The sequence below is a fragment of the Lampris incognitus genome, chromosome 5, assembly GCF_029633865.1.
Source record: "Lampris incognitus isolate fLamInc1 chromosome 5, fLamInc1.hap2, whole genome shotgun sequence".
In the NCBI taxonomy this organism is placed as follows: Eukaryota; Metazoa; Chordata; class Actinopteri; order Lampriformes; family Lampridae; genus Lampris; species Lampris incognitus.
Window position 1 is genome coordinate 17,395,735 of NC_079215.1, and position 20,019 is coordinate 17,415,753.

Genomic DNA, 20,019 nt, shown 5'->3' on the forward strand with positions numbered 1-20,019 from the left:
TCTCTTCTACCAATTCCTTATTGTTTAATAGTCCTACATTCATTCTCCACTCAGTCTTCCTCCTCCTGCTGTTCAGGTCCACTGTCAGGTATATAGCATTATGGTCCGACAAGTCCGTTACCTCTATTCTGCATTCCTCCACCCTGTATCGGTCCCCTGCTGTCATAAAAAAGTAATCGATCCTAGAGTAGGTTGAATGTCGATGCGAGTAATGAGTGTAATCCCTGTCTAGTAAGTGCATATCTCCCCACACATCCATAATTCCTAATTCTGACAGTTGTATGTTTATGTATCTACTAATATGCACCCTACTCCTGTTTGTACTTGTAGTGTCTAATTTATGATTGAGTACCACATTGAAGTCTCCTGCGCATATAAGAGTACCTTCTGTTTCCTCTGTTATGATATCAAATATAGTCTCAAAGAATTTCTTATCACTATCTGGTGGTGCATAGACATTGAGTAACGTGACCATAAGCCCTTCCATCCTCCCCTTAACCACCACATACCTCCCCTCCTTATCGCAAATCTCCTTAATTATGTCAAATTTCACAGAATTCTTGATTAAGGTGGCCACTCCTCTCCTATTGGTCTGTTTGAATGAACTGTGGAATGTATTATCATATCCAAACCATTTTAGTTTGTCGTGCTCATGTGACGACAAGTGAGTTTCTTGTAGAAATATGACCACGGTTCCCTCCTTCCTAAATTTTGATAATACCTTGGCCCTTTTGACTGGGTTGTTCATTCCATTAACATTTAAAGACACCATTTGTATACCCCTATTCATTGTACAGCTCCACAAAAAGCCCTCCCTCAGTTCCCCACATGTCAAGAAACACACACAATAAATCAGTAGCAACTGCTAAACTCATCAAATAAACGCAAAAGAACAAGGTTTGGTCTTCCAAGGTAAACGGGGTTTTAAAATCTATACCCCTTCCCCCTGTTGGTGGGCAGGGGGTAAAACCTTTCCTAGTGAAAGGGCCCCCCCAAGTGGCGAAGACGTCCATTGCAATGGGTCTCCCAAGCTCACTATAATTGTCCAACATTATCATGCTACACTCCGTAGCTCCCGGTCAAAACTTGTGGTTCAAAGTTAAATTTCTCAAACAGTCTGAACATTGTGGGTATCAAAACCAGATCAAATAACATGACGTTAACCAAAAAAAAAATCCTTTGCACTCAGTTGTAGGCTCCTTCAGCCTTTGCGGCCGTCGCTTGGTGTCCTTATAAATGTTATTGTACAAAAGTAAACGAGCACTTGCTATTTCAAACTTTTCTTACTCACCCATAAAAGTCTCGAGTCGAGGATGGCAAGCAATTATAAGTATGTCATGTTCTTTCTCAGTGCTAGTTCCAAGTGCCATCAATGGACACATAGATCACGCTTCCATCCCGTCTCTCAATATTCACCCCATCCCTCAATTGGGGTCTCTCGTTGTTCACGTACCGGGGGGATCTCCGCGCTCTCGTCCCCCGATCCTGGTCCGCTTGCGTATTGCTTCCGCTCTCTGCATCAGCGTTGGTCTTTCCTCTCTCTGAACTGGTACCTCCAATCCTCTCTGTCGCATCGCCCTGGCTGCCTCCTGTGGGTTGTCGTAGACCTTGGTTCCATCATTCCAGTGGATCCTCAGCGTGGTCATGGGTGATTGGAACCGGAGTCCCTTTTCTTTGAGAATCTTTTTAAGACCGGCGTAGTCCCAACGCTTAGCTGCTACCTCCGCAGGATAATCATGATCAAATGTGACTCGTTGCTCGGCCACCTGCACGTTCTTCTTCCATGCCGTCTTGAGAACGTTCTCTTTGACATCAAAGCTCAGAAAGTTCACAATGATTGCTCTTGCTGGCTTGTTTTCTACCGGTCTGGGGGCCAGTGCCCTGTGTGCTCTCTGGATCTGTAGCTCCTCGCCACCAGGAAGATCTAGCTCCTTGTGAATTAGCTCGTCGATATATTTTTTAGCCGAGTTCCCCTCAAGTCCTTCCTTAATTCCCCAAATACGGATGTTGTTTCTTCTTGATCTTCCTTCAAGGTCTGTCAATTTTTCCTGGAGTCTGGCTTGTTGTTCAATCAGAGCTGTGATAACGTCTTGAGCCTCGGTGTTCCATTCCTCTGTCTCTCCCACGCGTTCCTCTACCAACCCCATGTCTTTCCGTTGATCACGAATATCCACCTCAACAGCCGCGATTCTGTTGCTCATTTCCTCCCTGTAGCTATCCAGGCTCTGCGTCGTCTCCGTTCTGATTTGGCCCATTTCCTCTCTCAATCTTGCCATTTCGTCTCAAACTCCTTTCAGAGCGTCATCCATTTGCTTACTTATCTTGTCCAGTTTAGTTTCCATGTTTTGCTGGTTAGCATCCATTTTAACTTGCATACAAGCTAAGCTAGTCTGCATGCTAGTGTAAGGGATTGAAAATAGCCTCAATGAAAAGTTTATCTTAAAAACTATACCCCCCCCTATTTTTTAGATTTAGATCTAACTTAGATACGTGATTGCAATGCAGTAAGGGTGTTTCTCCACCAAGCCAGTAGAGGGCGCTGTAGCGCTTCTGTGGATCCCCGGAGTCAAGCTACTCCCAGCTTCCTAACCAGCTCAGAATAAACTGGTTCGAGCTGGAGTGAACATGGACTCATGCGTTTCTCTTCTATGATCCACAGTTTATCTACCCAGCTCACCTCACCGGTCCACAGTACCCACTGTCTGTGGATCCTTGCTAACGCCCAGATTCCCCTAGGTCTAGGCCGGTAACAATTGGGGTCTCGTCCGGGATTCAGCGCCACCTAGAGGAGGACGTGGTTACTGCAACGACAAGATCCGGTGCCCAGAAGCTTCAGGGAAGGCTGCAATTTGCGTCATCCAGAGAGCGACGGCCACAAGTGTCAAGTCAAGATGTCGACTACCTCCTCGGCGGACGCTGATCGTTCAGATACAGAAGAAACTATCAGGTTTGAGTGACAATCAGCTGCAGGGCGTGGCAAATGCAATTGATTCTGGCACAGAGACTGCGGTTGAAGAGCTTAGTGACTCAGAGCTCTACGACCTGATTGTTGACTACGTCAGGGGCAAGAAGCTTAAAGAAATGGAAGATGAGGGTATGAGTCAACTCTTCGCCCTCACTGACCTGACTGATGAGATGCTGCTTGCCCAAGTCACAGACTCTGCTGGAGTGGGCAAAGCCATACCTCCCATGACTGGGGGTGAATCGCCTTCACATCCCACCTCAACGGACAAAGACATTGCCACCCACTCAACTAGTACAGATGGAGACCTTCACACTCACACCGCTACTATGGACAGAGACATTAACACCGACCCCTTCACGGAGCGCAGGGCCAGCTCCACGCCATCGGGAGAGCCTCCCACTCCAGATTCCAGCCGCCAAGCTGGCGGGGGGACTCCCCTGCGTTTACCCTCTGCTGTCACAGGTCAGGTGGTAAGATTGTCTGATGTAGCAACCCTGTTACCCCGCAGAGAATTCAAGTTACATGGTGGTCAATTGTCTGATGCTGGTTCTGAGATTCCATATGGTAGTCTGAACAAACAGATTGATGAGGGGTTGCGAGACGGGTTTAGTGAGTCAGAGATCATCAGAACTGTACTTAAGATCACTAAACCTGGTGTGTTTAGAGAAATGTTAAGCAACAAGGATGATCTTACAGTAGAAGGCTTAAAGAGGTTTCTCCGTTCTCACATCAGAGACAAAAATGTTACTGAGCTTTATCAAGAGTTGAGCAATGCTAGACAGCATGACAAAGAGACCCCACAACAGTTTTTGTATAGAGTCATGGGTTTAAAGCAGAGGGTTCTCTTTGAGTCGCAACAACCTGCTGCAGGGTTTAGCTATGATGCAAAGCTAGTACAGGGAACATTCCTCCACACACTCTACCAAGGGTTCAATGAGAAGAACAGCCATGTCAGATCTGATTTAAAGCCTTTCCTCTCAAACATGCAGGTTAGTGATGACTTCCTTTTAGAGCAGATTACCAAAGCAACCAGTGAGGAGGAAGAGAGACTCAAACGTCAAGGTATACCAGCCAAAACCAGACCAGTGACTGCTAGTGCAGCTCAACACGATACTGAACAGACTAAACCTACGGCAGTTGACTCTGAATTACAGGCCCACCGTGCAGCTATTTCCGAGCTGATGGCATAAGTGTCCGCTTTGACTCAGCACATGGCTCAGATGGTGAAACTTGCTGAGAATGTGAGTCCTGGAGGCCCGACCCAAATGATGACTCGTTCCCAGCCACCAGTCACTGAATCCAAGGGTAGGTGCGATGACTGTGTCCAAAATGGCAATGTGAACTGTCCTCATTGCTTCATCTGCGGCCAGGCAGGACATTGGGCCATCGGCTGCCTGCAAAGGAAGACGTCGGGAAACGGGGGGGGGGGGGGTCGTTGGAAAAGGGCAGCCGACGACCTTCAGCAGCGAGAGGCCCTCACCAGTAAAGGTCAAAACCACCGCACCAAGCCCACCAGGTCAACAAACCTCATGAAAACGTGTAGCTCAGCTATTAGGAGAGCGATGTATGGTCTCCTGTTATGTCAATGACATCCCTCTCCAAATGCTACTGGACACCGGAGCTCAGGTGACCATCGTGGGAAGAACATGGATTGAGAAAGATTTACCCCATGTCAGAATACAGCCATTCACATCCCTGCCTTTTGATCTCGAAGTATCAGCCGCAAATGGTACAGAAGTTCCCTTGGATGGCTGGGCAGAAATTGACCTTCAGCTAGGTAGCATGAAGCATGGGTATGTGACAATCCGAGTGCCAGTAGTGATCAGTCAGAATTGTAACAATCCCCTACTAGGTAGCAATGTGATCGCAGAGATTATCAGAGAGAACACAGAGCAGGGCAATAGAGTAGATGTTATAGCTATTCTTAAGGAAGCTTTGAGTGTTACTGAGAGTACAGTAGAGGCCATCATCTCCACTCTCCAGATAACAACCCATGAGAAAGCCCCACCCCAGTGTAGTGTGAGAGTTGGGAAGAAGGGTGTTGTTATTCCTGCAGGACAAATCAGAGAAGTGAGATGCAGAGTGAGGGGGTGGCCAGGTGGGGGGACAATGTTGTTTCAGCCGAGTTTAGACAGTAACTGCCCCGAGGGTTTAGAGCTGTTTCCCTCTCTCGTAGATGTGCTTGGTGGATCATCAAAATGCACCAAAGTCCCGATCCAGAACTCCACTAGACATAATATTTATTTAGCACAGAGAACAGCATGAGGGACCCTCGAGGAATTCATTGACGTAAAACCTGTCAGGTGTCCCACTTTGAGTCCTGAGCCCACCGCCCAAACCTGCTCTGCCCAAGTGAATTCAGATGAAGTCAACAACACAAGGAAAAGGGATGACACACACTCAAACACACAGGCTACAGAGGAAAAATGGCACCCACCAGTTGACTTGTCACACCTTGGAGAAAATGAACAGCAGATAGTCCGTGACATGCTCTTCCATGAGTCAAATGTGTTTGCCAAGAATGATGCAGATATAGGTTGCATTCCAAACCTGCAACTGAAAACCCATCTGAAAGATGAAACACCAGTTCAAAAGTCCTGCAATGGCATCCCAAAGCCACTGTACAAGGAGGTTAAGGACTATGTGCAGAACCTGCTTTATCATGGATGGATCAGGAAGTCAACTTCACTGTACTCGTCTCCTGTGGTCTGCGTGAGAAAAAAAGACAAGAGCTTACGTCTGTGCATGGACTTCCGTGGGCTCAACAGCAAAACTGTTCCTGATCGTCACCCACTCCCAAAGATTCAAGACCTACTGGATAACCTCGGAGGCTACTCATGGTTTTCCATACTCGACCAAGGCAGTGCCTACCATCAGGGCTTTGTTGAGGAGGGTTCCAGGCACCTGACAGCCTTTAGCACGCCTTGGGGGCTGTATGAGTGGCTCCGCCTTCCTTTTGGCCTCACCAATGCTCCGGCAGCATTTCAGCGATGTATGGAAGGAGTACTGGATGGTCTGAGGGATGAGTGCTGTTCTCCATACCTGGAGGATGTACTCTGTTTCTCCAAAACATTTCAGGAGCATGTGCAGGATCTAAGAAGAGTACTGTGCCGGCTACGAGAGCATGGTGTTAAGTTACGCACAAAGAAATGTGAATTGTTCAAGCGCCAAGTGAGATATGTTGGGCGTCTGGTGTCGAGTGAAGGTGTTCAGGTAGACCCAAAAGACCTAGAAGCAGTGCTTCAGCTGAAGGAGAGAGAGCCGAAGAACATCGGAGAAGTCCGTGCTCTGCTGGGATTCCTGGGATACTATCGATCCTTCATCCAGGATTTCTCCACAATAGCACGCCCTCTGTTCAAACGTCAAGAGAACCCTACAGAGTCCAGTGAACGAACTGCCCAATCTAGGTCCGCCCAGGCTACACTGAAGGGCACCAAGGGTGGCCAGTTGCCATCTAAGACACCCGTCCAGTGGACCCCTGAGCACAGTGCCGTGGTGTCTCGCCTGGTTGACATGTTGACCAATCCTCCCATCCTGGTTTACCCAGATTTCAATTTACCATTCGTCTTACACACCGACGCATCCAATGAAGGCCTGGGAGCTGTGCTGTATCAGGAACATGGAAACAAGCTCCGGGTTATTGCATATGGATCAAGGTCACTCTCGCCTGCTGAAAAGAACTATCACCTCCATTCTAGCAAGCTTGAGTTCCTCGCCTTAAAGTGGGCAATCTGTGATAAATTTAGGGATTACTTGTACTACGCCCCCACATTTACTGTCTATACAGATTATAATCCCCTTTCTTATGTCTTAACCACAGCTAAGTTGAATGCAGTCGGGCACCGCTGGGTGGGTGAGTTAGCTGACTTCCATTTCACGCTCAAGTACAGGCAAGGCAGGGTGAACATCGATGCAGATACTCTGTCCCGGTATCCATTAAAACTCCAAGACCACATAAGGGAGTACACAGAGATCATGCCCCCTGATATCATCTCTGCCATCTGGCAGGGGGAACATGCCAAAAGAGAGGAAGATGCGCCATGGGTGGCAGCGTTGCAACTGCGTTCTAGTGATGACTCCCTGCCGACGAGCAAGCCCATGTGCACTCCAGAGGATATCAGAGCAGCCCAGAAAAACGACGCTGCCATCTGGGAAGTGATATCCTTGAAAAGGAGGGGATGGAATCCGAATGAGCAAGACAAAAGACAAATGGGACCAGAAACAAGAAGACTAGTACATGAATGGAACAAACTCAAACTGGACAAAGGGATTCTGTACAGACATACAGGACAACATAAACAACCGGTCCTTCCCAGTACACTCAAGTCAACAGTCCTGAAACATCTGCACAATGGCATGGGGCATATCGGGGCTGACAAGGTCACCCACCTGGCAAGGCAGCGGTTTTATTGGCCATTCATGCAGCGAGAGATTGACGATTACGTCATCCGCCGGTGTTCCTGTATCAAGCAGAAGTGGCCCACCATTCAAGAGAAAGCACCAATGGGCTCCATTACAACGAACGGTCCATTTGAGCTCATCTGTGTGGACTACCTCCACCTTGAACCAAGTCGAGGAGGTTACGAGTACATTTTAGTCCTCGTAGACCACTTCACGCGGTTCGCACAAGCCTATCTGACAAAGGACAAGTCGGGAAAGACGGCGGCGGAGATTTTCTATGACTTCATCCCACGTTTTGGTTTCCCTCAAAAGCTGCACCATGATCAAGGCAGGTAGTTTGAGAACAAGCTCTTCTATCGACTCCAACAGCTGGCGGGGATCGCCCAATCTCGAACCACTCCCTACCACCCGCAGGGGAACCCTGTTGAGCGCCTGAACGGGACACTAATCCACATCAATGGATGTTCAGGAGCAACCGGAGGACAATGATACCGGCGACCAAGGAACAGATGAGGAGCCTGGGATGATCATGGAGTCTGTTTCAGAGTCAGCGGGTGACGAGGAGCCAAGTCGGAGAAGGTCTGCCCGAGAAGTCAGACCCAAAGATATCCTTGTGTACGACCAGCTAGGGCAGCCCACTTACCAACCGTGGAGACTTGGAGCAAATGTCATACTGTCCTGTTTGCCATACTCCATTCCGACCTACCCAGTTATCCCTGAAATCTGTTACTATCCTACGCAAGCAGTGTGGACATGCTAGAGATGTGAGGGACACTGACTAAAGACGTTAGTTTTGTTCTAGATGTCAGGAGACATCTCTAAAAGCAGGGGAGAGTGTAAGGGATTGAAAATAGCCTCAATGAAAAGTTTATATTAAAAACTATACCCCCCCCCTATTTTTTAGATTTAGATCTAACTTAGATACGTGATTGCAATGCAGTGAGGGTGTTTCTCCACCAAGCTAGTAGAGGGCGCTGTAGCGCTTCTGTGGATCCCCGGAGTCAAGCTACTCCCAGCTTCCTAACCAGCTCAGAATAAACTGGTTCGAGCTGGAGTGAACATGGACTCATGCGTTTCTCTTCTATGATCCACAGTTTATCTACCCAGCTCACCTCACCGGTCCACAGTACCCACTGTCTGTGGATCCTTGCTACCGCCCAGATTCCCCTAGGTCTAGGCCGGTAACACTAGCTTGAGACGTAGCCACCCAGCTAGGCTGCTCGTCACTGCTAGCGTTAGCTGCTAGCACGGGGACCTCGTTGGTTTCTTTTGGCATCGTCGTCGTCTTTTTCTTATTTTGTGCGTCGGTTTTTGGCGGATTGGGCATTTTGTCTCTTTCTTGGCCCCTTGTATTCTTATTCATGCCCTATTCAGACTATTTTAGGAGTTTTACACAATTTCTTTTTTATTTTGACCGGGAGCTCCTCTTTACTGCTGCCTATCTCCTCATGACCAACCCGGAAGCCCCCAAGTGTTTCTTATGTGCCAGCTTTCTCTTCTGGGTTTAGCTAAGATCACGCTTCACATGAGTTAACTTCAGCTCCGTCGAACCGCTGTAAAGGCATCTATTTTGAAATGTCACTGTTAAGCATCCAGTTGGGACATGATGTAAAATGTGTGTTAGCAACTCGACTGGAAATGAGCAGTCACAAGTATTTTGTGTGTTTCCATGCTGTTGTGTTCTTATGGACAAAGTACCCGGAGATGACATTATGTAAAGGCGCTTTTACTCATATCTCTCGGCTGTACATGTCCACTTGACTGTCAAGGCATTGGAGAGCGCAGTTCTGGGTTTTGGCGCTTTTGCACCTAATATTTATATCCTTTCTGGGCGGGGTTACATCCGGTCAACAACATGTAAACAACAAGTAGTTCCGTATCCGCAGTGAATGATAGAACATTTATCAATACACCACACATGCAGTTGTAGTTTTGAATAAAACGTTTGATGGAAACAGCAAATATTGCCTAAATTCACGAAACAAGTTTTTATGCTCATTTGAGGTTGATAAACTTTTTATTTGAGCCAAAGACATGCAATGGGTTGCAATGAAAACGTGTTTGCTGAATGAAACTATAGAAGGAGAATTAAGTTTAACTACATGATGAGCTGCACGTTCTTTCACTGGGACATCTTTCTGGTGGGTGTTGGGCTCTGTTCATTTGAACAGTTCTGGTGGAAACACCTTAATTTGCATGTTTTATTTGTGCATAACTTGTTGTTTTGCTCATAAAAAGGTCACAATTGCGTCTTGGCTATAGCTATATGTTCCCATTCATTCATCAAGCCAGCTTAGGTGATCTTTTCTAAAGTTTGATAAAACCCTGAACGTGCCACAAACGTAGTTTTATGTCATTAATCCAGACGCCCCACACGACAGAGAGATGGACAAATTAGGATTAAGAAACAGCTGATCACCTAATTATATATTCTGTTCACATATAATTTTTATTGGTCAAATGTGTTTCCATCGCCCACTTAGCACACAAAGTCTTTATTGACAAGAGCAAAAAATAAAAACCCCCCGTAAAAACGGTTTTTGTGAGAGGTAATGAGAAAGTTTTATTGAATTTTGCCGTTTCCATCCATTTGTCTGTAACACTGTGTTCTCGTGTAAACAAACAGACAATTAGACAGATCGTGTAAACACAGAGAGACAGACAGACAGATCGTGTAGACAGAGAGACAGACAAACAGAGACAGATCGTGTAGACAAACAGAGAGACAGACAGATGGACGGAGAGACAGATCGTGTAGACAAACAGAGGGACAGACAGACACCGTGTAGACAGACAGAGACATACACACAGACAGATCGTGTAGACAGAGAGACAGACATGGACAGACAGACACCATTTAGACAGAGACAGATCGTGCTGACAGACAAACAGATCGTGTGGACAGACACAGAGACAGACAGATGGACGGACAGACAGACACCGTGTAGACAGACAGAGATGCAGACAGAGACAGATCGTGTAGACAGACAAAGAGACATGGATGGACAGACAGAGACAGAGAGACATGCAGACCGAGACAGACAGAGAGAGAGACAGACAAGATCGTGTAGACGGAGAGAGACAGACGATGGTGACTGAGGAGAGGGACCCGCGGTGTTTTCTGAGCGATGCTCTCACAAGCACACATGGAACTACGTACCGGACTCCTGCTTGCGTAAATGGCTCCTCAAACTCCACCCTCCGTTATATGGAATCAGCGCGGACCGCTCATTCATTCCACGCCGGGATCTCCGCTGGTCACGTTCATTCATCTCACTGCAACTTGCTGTGTGCGCGCGTGTGTGTCTTTGCGTGCGCGCAGCAAAATGATACCTCAACTAAGAAGTTGGTTAGGATCGCTTACGATTATTTCTGTTGTGTTGTCAGTGAATTGTGTGAGCCGGAGCGACTTGTTTGATTACGGACCACAAGTGGGAGACCATCTCTTGGATCCAGGGATAGATGTGACCGAAGAGCTGCTGCTGGATCGGAACATTTTTTTCTTGGACAATACAATTGACACCGTCTATGTGAGTATACACCACGTATTTACTCCGATAAAGAGCGTGGTGGGTTCTGTTTATGCTGTTGTAATTGATTTTCATTCACACATTAGTTGTCATGTCAAGTTTTTAGATGTGATCTGTCCTACATCTGGGCCTATTTGTATGTCTTTCTGCCTGCCTCTTAATGCGTTGTCTTTCCTTCTGTCTATTTACCTGTCTGTTTATGGGGCGGTTTGAAAATGTTTCCTCTGCCATTTAAAAGTTAAACTCCCAACACAACAACGGCGTTTCTGTGCTCCCCTCTTCTCGCAAAGATCCCCGTCGGAGAGAAAGACAACAAAACGTGACAAAGGGGGGAAATCTGTTGTTTTCTTGTAGTTCGTGGCGATGGCGTTTGGATGTAAAGCTGATTGGATTTCATGTGCCGCCGTGCACGCAGCTTTGTCTGATTGCAGCCTATCAGAGGTGGACAACTTGATTTTGTGTCGCAGGAAAGCTCTATCCCAATGTTGCATTAATTAAAGGGGTGAAGTGTGTCTGCATGAAACGAGTCCTTTAAATGACAGATCTGCTGCACAGTTGAGCACCGTGTCTGTATGGGCTTGACCTTGCTTTGGTGGCTCATCGCTGTCGGATGAGTCGAGGGAACTTTGAACCAGAGGACAGAGCGGCGATCTGCGCTCATTATTCTCTATCAGGGGTCTGTCTTTTCGTATGGTAAACGTGGTGCGTGTGTGTGTGTGTGTGTGTGTGTGTGTGTGTGTGTGTGTGTGTGTGCCGTGTCGACCAAATCAGTTCAATTTAATGGAAAGAAACGTGATGATTTTCTGTGTGTGTGAACGCGTCGGGCGGCTGGAATGCGAGCCAATTAACCCCAACACAGATAAGCCTTTCATCACGCACTCCGCGCGCATTCCTCGCGTCACGTGACGGTCGGTAATCCAGATTTTACTATCCGCACATTCCAACCTTGGATTTGTCGAAACACAAAACACATCCGGATCCGTCGCACTTGACTATCTTCACCTTTTTCTTTATTTTATTTTTTTACTTCCGTCCATCACGTTTTGTAGGCGGGTCGACGCACTTTGCCGTCGGTATTACACTAAAATATTGGGACTGTGACCCTATGGTTGTCCGGAATGCACAGGAAGCGCCACCCCACGCTTGCCACTAGATGGCGTTGCGAAGAGAGACGACCCCCCCCCACCACTTATACCCTTCCCCAGATCGTTGCCCTGACCCTGAAACACACACCCAGAGTATTAGCGAGACATTTAAGGTAATCTATTCGCATTAATTAAGAAAGTAAAACATCCACATTCCAGCCTGATATAATACCGCTGGAAGATATTAAATGATGATATTCAACCAGCTGCATCAAACTTCACCAGAGGGAGGAGTCTGAGATGTGGAGAATTCGTGGGGGAAACGCTCTCGGACTTTACCCCACGCAGTTTAACAATGGTACCAATTTTTGTCGGTCGCAGATTTTGCTGTAACCCCCCCTTATCTCTGGTCATGTCATTTAGCAGTTATATCTGCCAGTCCTTAGGGTCTGCACCAGTTCACCTCATGCCTCGCAATTATTGAGTATTGTGTTGTAATTAATTACCCTTTACTGTTAATTAATGGGGTCGACTGGAGCTGCACACGTTTTTTTCCCCGCGGACTGTTCTTTTGACTCATACACGTGATGACTTTGTGCTGTCCCCGTGCGTGTGTGTGTGTGTGTGTGTGTGCGCGCGCGCGCGCGTACCGTATGGTTGTGAGGCCCAAATAACGGGCATTTGTTGAGTTGGGGGGATCATAAGTTAAGGCCGCCTGTTGCAAGGATGATGGGGGGGGGGGCGCACAGACGCATGCATACGCACACACATGCATGCACGCGCACGCACGCACACAGAGCAGGCGGAGCAGTCAGTCATCATGGTTGTGGCGTTGGCTTAACCTGGTGGGAGCTGATCTCTAACCTCACATGGTTACTGGCTGTGTATGGTTATCTGAAAAGTTTCAGTGCAAAATTAAATGTCATGATTTTGACAAGAAAATCATTAAATGAAATCTCTTAAAAATGGTTGTTAGTGCTAAACTTGGAAGAAAGAAAAAGTTTAAAAGAGTAATTAAACTTTTAAATGGTACGTTTAGCCGGGCTGCTCGGCTCTTCGGTTGACAAAACAGATCTACTGACTAGATCCTCTGTATCTAAGAGCCAGTGAATAATGAGTGACAGGTCATGGTTGTATTTTACAGTGTTTTGGAAATAATTTCTCTAGTTCCTTCTAGCTTAGATGCGGGATGCCTTTAATGATGTCTGTGTTTGATAGTTAAACACAGCTGGATGGTTTTCCTCCCTCACCTGAACCTCAGATCTGAGACTCTGAAGTTCATAAAAACCCATTGGCCAACTTACTTCAGATCATTATATTTTTAATTTCACATCGCTGCCATGTCAGATTTTTTTTCTCTCCGTTGTTTCTTCTCGTCTTCTGACAGTCTGGTCGTCCCAGTAATGAGAGTGAAACAATGTTGGTGGAACAACATCAGTTTACAGGCCCCGTCATCCATATGTTACCCATTACGTTAGAGGCCCCGGGGTTTAACTCAAATAAACCCGATTTGATTTAAAGCAGACGTTTTAATCAGGTTTGTTTTCCAGAGATAAGCCTGTTAAACACAATTTGCTCGCTGTTGGGAGATATCTCCATTTCTGGGGCGGAATGGATTTATTCAACCAGGGCAAGATGTGAGCCTTTTTTCATCCATGGGGCATAGTGGATGGAAAGGAGGATTTTCTTTCTTTTTATTTTTTTATTTTTTTTTCACCATTTGATTATCAAACAATTTTCATTACAGAGCAACTAAACAATTAATGTCTCCGCACCTGCCTGACTTACAATATATCTGTCACCATGTCAGTTTCCTTCAGTGACCCCCCCTCCCCCCAGTAAGGCCAAACCCTGGATTGCTGTGTGTCTGGGGTCAGCAAGAGACCCGCCCCTTCTTTCAAGTGTCCTTAATTACTTCCTGTTCCTGCCCTCCCATAGAGTGACATTCTGCTCAGCGGAGATCTTGGAAAACGAGTCAGTGGGAAGTCATGTTCTGGTTTCTGCCAGTGCCGCAGGGAACCGTCTGTACAGATGGTCAGATTACCAGAGGATATACCAGCCAGTGCAATGGCAGGTCAGCCCTCTGGGCCCATGTTCGGAGCCTCCTCACTTTGGTTTTGAGCCATGGCACATTCATCTATGATTACCGCTATTATTAGAACTTGGCAATATGTCAATTTAATATGGATATCGTGATATCATGACATGAGACTAGATATCCTCTCAGATTTTGGATATGGTAATTATATCACCATATAATATGGGGATATAACTTCAGTTAGGATATTCCTTGGTCTTAAAGGCTGTATTAAAGGTCTTAAAGGCTGTATAACACTATAAAAAAATCTGCTGAACCTATTAGACTGTTTTAGCTCAGCAAAATGAAAAACGAATACCGCTACTTGCTTTGTCATCATATCCACATTACTAATGACCTTTCTCAACATTTTATTGCGTGTGAATATCTTATGAAAGCACAGATGGACATCCCTAAAATATCGATATCAAGGTATTTGGTTAAAAGTATATTTGATTTTTTCACCATTGCGCAGGCCCGACTAACATCAAACCATTGCCAGCTTTTTTGTTAGAACTGTAACAAGACAAAATGATTAAGAAGCAAAACAAAGTAGCAGTCACAGAGAAGAGGGGTTACATGTATTTACAACTGGGAGCCGTCCAGTACAAGCAATATCATGTGGTGTTTGAACTTTTAACTTATAATAAGATAACAAGAGCCTCTTAGGAGCCCCTAGATGTTTTCTCTCTGGTGATTTGTATTTGACACAAAATTTGTGCTTTATCTTGGATATTAGGTGATTGGTTGGGTTGGTGGCCCAACATGGCAAATGTTAGGGGTTTTTCCTCACTTCAACAGAACTGGTTTGAGTCCCAGCACTGGGGATTTGATTCCCACTGAAAAAGAACTGGCGTTTTGTCTCAGAGTCAGAAGGACCTCTAAATCGCAGATGAGAGAGACTTCTACCTACTGAGAACATCTGCTTGGCCAGATGTTTTAATTTTGTCTATTTTTTGTTCTTTTACCATTACTTTCTTTCTCTCTCTGCACTTTCACTTCATGTAAAGCACAATGCAATTTCATGTTAAAAATGTGCTATATAGGTAATGGTTAATTAATTGATTTATCCGGAAGCTGCCCAGTACAACTACACTCTTCTTCTGTCAGCCCCTGACTTGATGCATGCACTATAATCCAGGTAAGGATATCCCAGAAAGTTGAATCAGTTCATCTGAACACAACGTTTATAGAGAGAAACGTTTGATCACTCATCTAAACGACTTCTTCAGTCTCAACTGACTGCAGGTATCCCCACCCTTATGCCACTCTAATGTTTATAAGGGTGGGGATACCTGCAGTCAGTATAGACTGAAGAAGTAATTTAGATGAGTGATGAAACATTTCTCCCGGTAAACGTTTTGTCCAGATGAACCGATTCAACTTTCTGTGATATCAGCCCCTGAGTAACTCTCAAGAGGTAGACTGGTGTTCCCTGCCTTGCTTAACAGCATCTTGGCAGTAGTTATTGAATGAGTGTAACCTGTTGACCTTTCAGATTGTGCTGTCCAGGATTTGATCACTTTTCTTCCAACATTTCTCAAAGCTTTCAGGCTAGTCCTTTTTGATAAGATAATCAAAAATGAAAGTACAAAACGGTCAAATAAAAACTATGAAAGTTTGTGAGAAAACAGGAAGTCTGTATAAGCTGTTGGAACATATGCATTGGCATTTTCCCACTAAAATGATAAATGAGTCTTCATTTGAAACCTCCTCAAAGAGGCCAGTGTATCTTCTCATGTGTCTTAGGCCTGAATGGGATGTTCTATGGGTCTAGGGGGGTTTGCATTTACCAGTTCTTTGGCAGATGTGAGGAGCCTCCTTGTTTGTTGTCTGCCCTTTGAGATGTTTGGGAGTGCCAAACTTCTCAAACTTCAAGTCTCACAGAGAGCAGCTCATCTAGTTAAATACATTATTGGTATGTGAAAACTCACTTTGCAAAGAAAATGAGAGACAGATTCTGATTTTAACAAGAATAGAGCTTTGACAAATCTGGTCTTCACACTTCTGTAAAGAACACCCCCTCCCAATTATTCCCCATTCCACATTTTCTGAAGTGTTTCTCCATGTCAGTTGGATCACCTTATGAAGGTTCTCCATTATTAGAACTTAAGGTGAAACGCTTCATAAAACTGAATTCATGGGTTTGGAAAGCATTTCCGTGGGAGGTGACGTTAGTCCGGATCTGAGTCTCAGAAATGTCCAGGCAGAGCTAGCAGTGCTGTCAATCATGATTTCACATTCGTTGGCTTGGTGTTTCTCGCAATTGCTTCAATTTCTCAGTCCACCTCTCCTCTTTCTGACGTTATTTTCATCTTCTTTTGGAATTTTCCCCCTCTCCAGCATCACATCAATACCTCATGTTCATGTAAGAGTGAAGCATAATAAAGAACAAGATGACTGCCAGAACCTCTTCCATTGTTTGTTGCTGTTGTTTATGGTGCGAAACGTTGCATGGAAAATAATGAACTTGTGTAGATATCGCTTTTTAATGATGCATGTCTGAACCGTCACAGTTCTTGAAGTACAAAGGAAACAGAAACAAGAGCTAATCTCATAGTTTACACAGGTTATGAAAGATTTTAGATATGGAAAATTCTAGGTTACGCTTTGAGGTCAAAAGGGCCATTAGTGTTCCCCCCCCCCCCACACACACACACACACAAGACCAAACTTATATTCAGCCAACCCATCTAGATCTAGCTCCCATCAAACTGGGAGCTGCCCATTTTCACTACAGTCTTTTAAGTGGTGACCACTGGAAGCTGCCCTGTCTGGACCAGTCGAGAAAATTCAATGGTATTTCTTGAGAGTGTTTATTGATGATTGAAGACATTGAAGGACAGTTGAACAGCTGCCATGAAATGTAGCCTACATCACCGTGGATGCCGTCTACACAGGGGAGCGTGTTTATGTTCCTTCAGCCCTATTAAATTGAACTTACCTAAACTTAACCTGACCTACTTAAATAACCTACTTATCTGACTTAAGCTCAACCTCTACCTAACCCTAACCTTAACCCAATGCTTACCTTAACCTAACCTTAACTGATAGCTAACCTATTCGAGAGCTAACCCACAGGGCTGAGGGGACATAGGGCTGACCCCCTATACAGGGCAGCTATGATCTGAAACCTTACCAGGCTGTGTGTGCGATTACGATTTACACACGGGGTTGTCTTCTATGCAACATGTGCACAGAATGACGTAAGATAGGAAAATACAGGACACGACCGCAAACTAGTAGCTGTGCTCCAAACAGCCGCTGCAATTTCCCAGAAGAAGAGAGAATCCTTCGAGAGCGCCGCCGTTAATGTACAGTGTCATTATATTCAGTACATCTGGAGACATGAGACATCTGTCGGCCACGAAACAGGTGGTAGCACTTCACTGCTCCTTTCCCTCCGCTGTTCTCACGCTGATAACCATGATCCCAAGTGTTTTTCGTCCACGTGTGAGATAGCTAGCATGCCGTTTGGTGGATGCTGTCATCCAAAATGTCTCACAACACAGTTGGCTAGTATGCATTTTAGTGTGTAACCCTCATGAAAGCCTAACAGCAGACAGTTAAGCTCCAGGATGAAGGTTGATCTATATTTCAAAGTTTAATTAAACTGATTATAGTGTCTTTATAATGCCCTTAAATAGTAAATAGGCTCTAGGCCTATAATTAGTGGGCGTCTTACCCGTATGGGTGTTTTCCCCTCTCTTACCCTACCTAATCTAGGGCTGCGCAATTTGGACAAAATCAAATATTGCAATATTTTCACTTAATACCTCTATTGATAATGTGATGATATGTTGGGGATGACTATTGGTGCTTGTACGAGTTATTTACACACTAGAAAATGTTGAGAAATGGTCATTGGGAATGTGGATGTGATGATCAAGCAGGTAGAGGCATGTATTGTTTGTCTCACTCAACTAAAACAGTCGAATACGTTCAGAACGTTGTGTCACTTTACTTTAATACAGCCTTTAAGACAACAACTAAGTCATGTCACCATATTACCATAGCCAAAACCTCAGATGAAACCTTGTCTCAGACATAATATCAATGTCATCTTGACATACTCCCAGAGCACAACCTGACTACAAGTTCATATACATATATTTCAACTCATGGCAATTTATTAACACACAAATATCCTTTTCATCAGTGTTGGCTAAAAGCCATAGCTCATCTCCAAAGTGTTTTTGAGAATTAAGAGAAAAGCCTTCTCCTGTGACATGGTGTCATTTTGACATTTTTCAGTGAAGTTTTGTCAGATTTAGGGAGCCCGAAGGGGGATTTTGGTTGAACAAATCCACACCACAAATTATCTAGCTCTACCAGACAGGTCTGAAATAGAGACCTGTTTGTTTTCTGTGTGCAGAAAACGAATAGATCTCGGCAAATGCAGAGAGCAAATTCATGGTAAGACTACAATTCGTTGTAAGGTACAATGATAAAGTGGCTTTCTTCTCTCTCTTCTTCTTCTGGATTGGCAGACAGCACAAAGTAGGTTACAACTATGGCTCTGGTTCTCATCTAATTCTCATCTATACATCTAATCTCCTAGTTTTCTGCTAATCTTCATTGTAGAAATTCATGTGATTCGAGGCTTGTCTAAAACCTTGAGCGTACTTTTCCTTCTAATTGAACCTAATAATCAGCGCAATACCAACAGAAACGATACCTGAGCCTCTGACTAGCTACACACCTTTCTTACTTAAAGATCCTTTAATGTCTGAAACTTTTTTTTAAGGGCAGTCACCCAGTTGCACAAAAGACGCCCTGTCTTTTCAGGTTGGCCTCAAGCAGACTTCACTCGGCAGGATATTTATCTTAAGTCAAATACCTGCTGGAGAGATGGTACTTCACCCAGATGCTATTGTCATTCATGCAATTCTCTGCTGGGATAGCGGAAGGGCAGACGAGGGGCGAACCAGACAAACACACACAAACACACACACACACAAACACACACACACACACACACACACACACACACACACACACACACACACATACCTCTCCTTAACCCCCTCGAGCTTTACAAAGGCACTCAAGCAGAACCGAAGAAGTGCCCCTTCCATATCAGGTCTTATTTCTTAATGCGGACCTTTCTACCACACAACATCCTTTTAAGGAGCGCAGGAATATTCGTTGTATCTTGGGTTGCTCTGATTCTTTTTGACCTCGCTGTTGGTTGACCACTAGTGAGTTTAAGACTATTCTATTGATGCATTCAGCGTAAGCCACATGTATGAGTACCAGCTAAAGGACAATGTGAGGTGTAAAATGAGAAAAGAGATGAGGTATTTCCCACCTGTGACATCATTATTACTCAGAAGTTATCTGTAATACATCTTGATCAACACACAAAGATGCCCACGCTAATGGGTCATTCAGTCTGTGTCACATTTATACTAGAAGTAGTAAAATAAAATCTCAGGTTGCTCAGTCGTTTCCAGTATACTTTCCTTTGTTTCGAGGTCCTTCTTGGCGCCACAAAGCACTTGAACCCAAAACATTTTAGAAACATATTTTAACTCCTTTGGAAAATAATCAATCCCCCTACCTTGCACCCCCACTGAGAGATATATTTCAGAGATTCGGATTTTACAAATGATTTTACGAATACATGACTAGGTAAGATGTACACTTTTTTGCAGTATAAAGCTCCATTTGTAGGCACACTATTTATATAAAGGAGGAGAAAAAAGAGGTAGCGCCCTATTGCAAAGGCTTTTTTTAAAAACTTTTGTTTGACAGACAAGGGCATGCATACAGTCAGATGGGTTTGGACCAACGAAACAGATGCACCAAGAAATTCTGTTATTCATGTTGTTACCCCTGTCCACTGCCAAACTTCAGCTACAGCCCAAACCGGACAGCTAGTAGCGACGGCAAGCTCACTTCTCCAGCAGCCACAGTGTTTACATGAAAACCAGTGATGCAACGACTGGGAGTGATCGA

The 20,019-nt window shown here is 45.0% G+C and overlaps 1 protein-coding gene across 1 annotated transcript in view; it reads left to right on the forward strand.

Moving 5' to 3' along the window:
• The first annotated feature begins 10,692 nt into the window (after window positions 1-10,692).
• Window positions 10,693-20,019, forward strand: part of LOC130112891 (nidogen-1-like) — an 85,818-nt gene continuing 76,491 nt past the window's right edge. Inside the window, exon 1 of the mRNA XM_056280414.1 lies at window positions 10,693-10,896. Within this exon, the coding sequence (XP_056136389.1) occupies window positions 10,693-10,896 (204 nt within the window). The remainder of the gene's footprint in view (window positions 10,897-20,019) is intronic.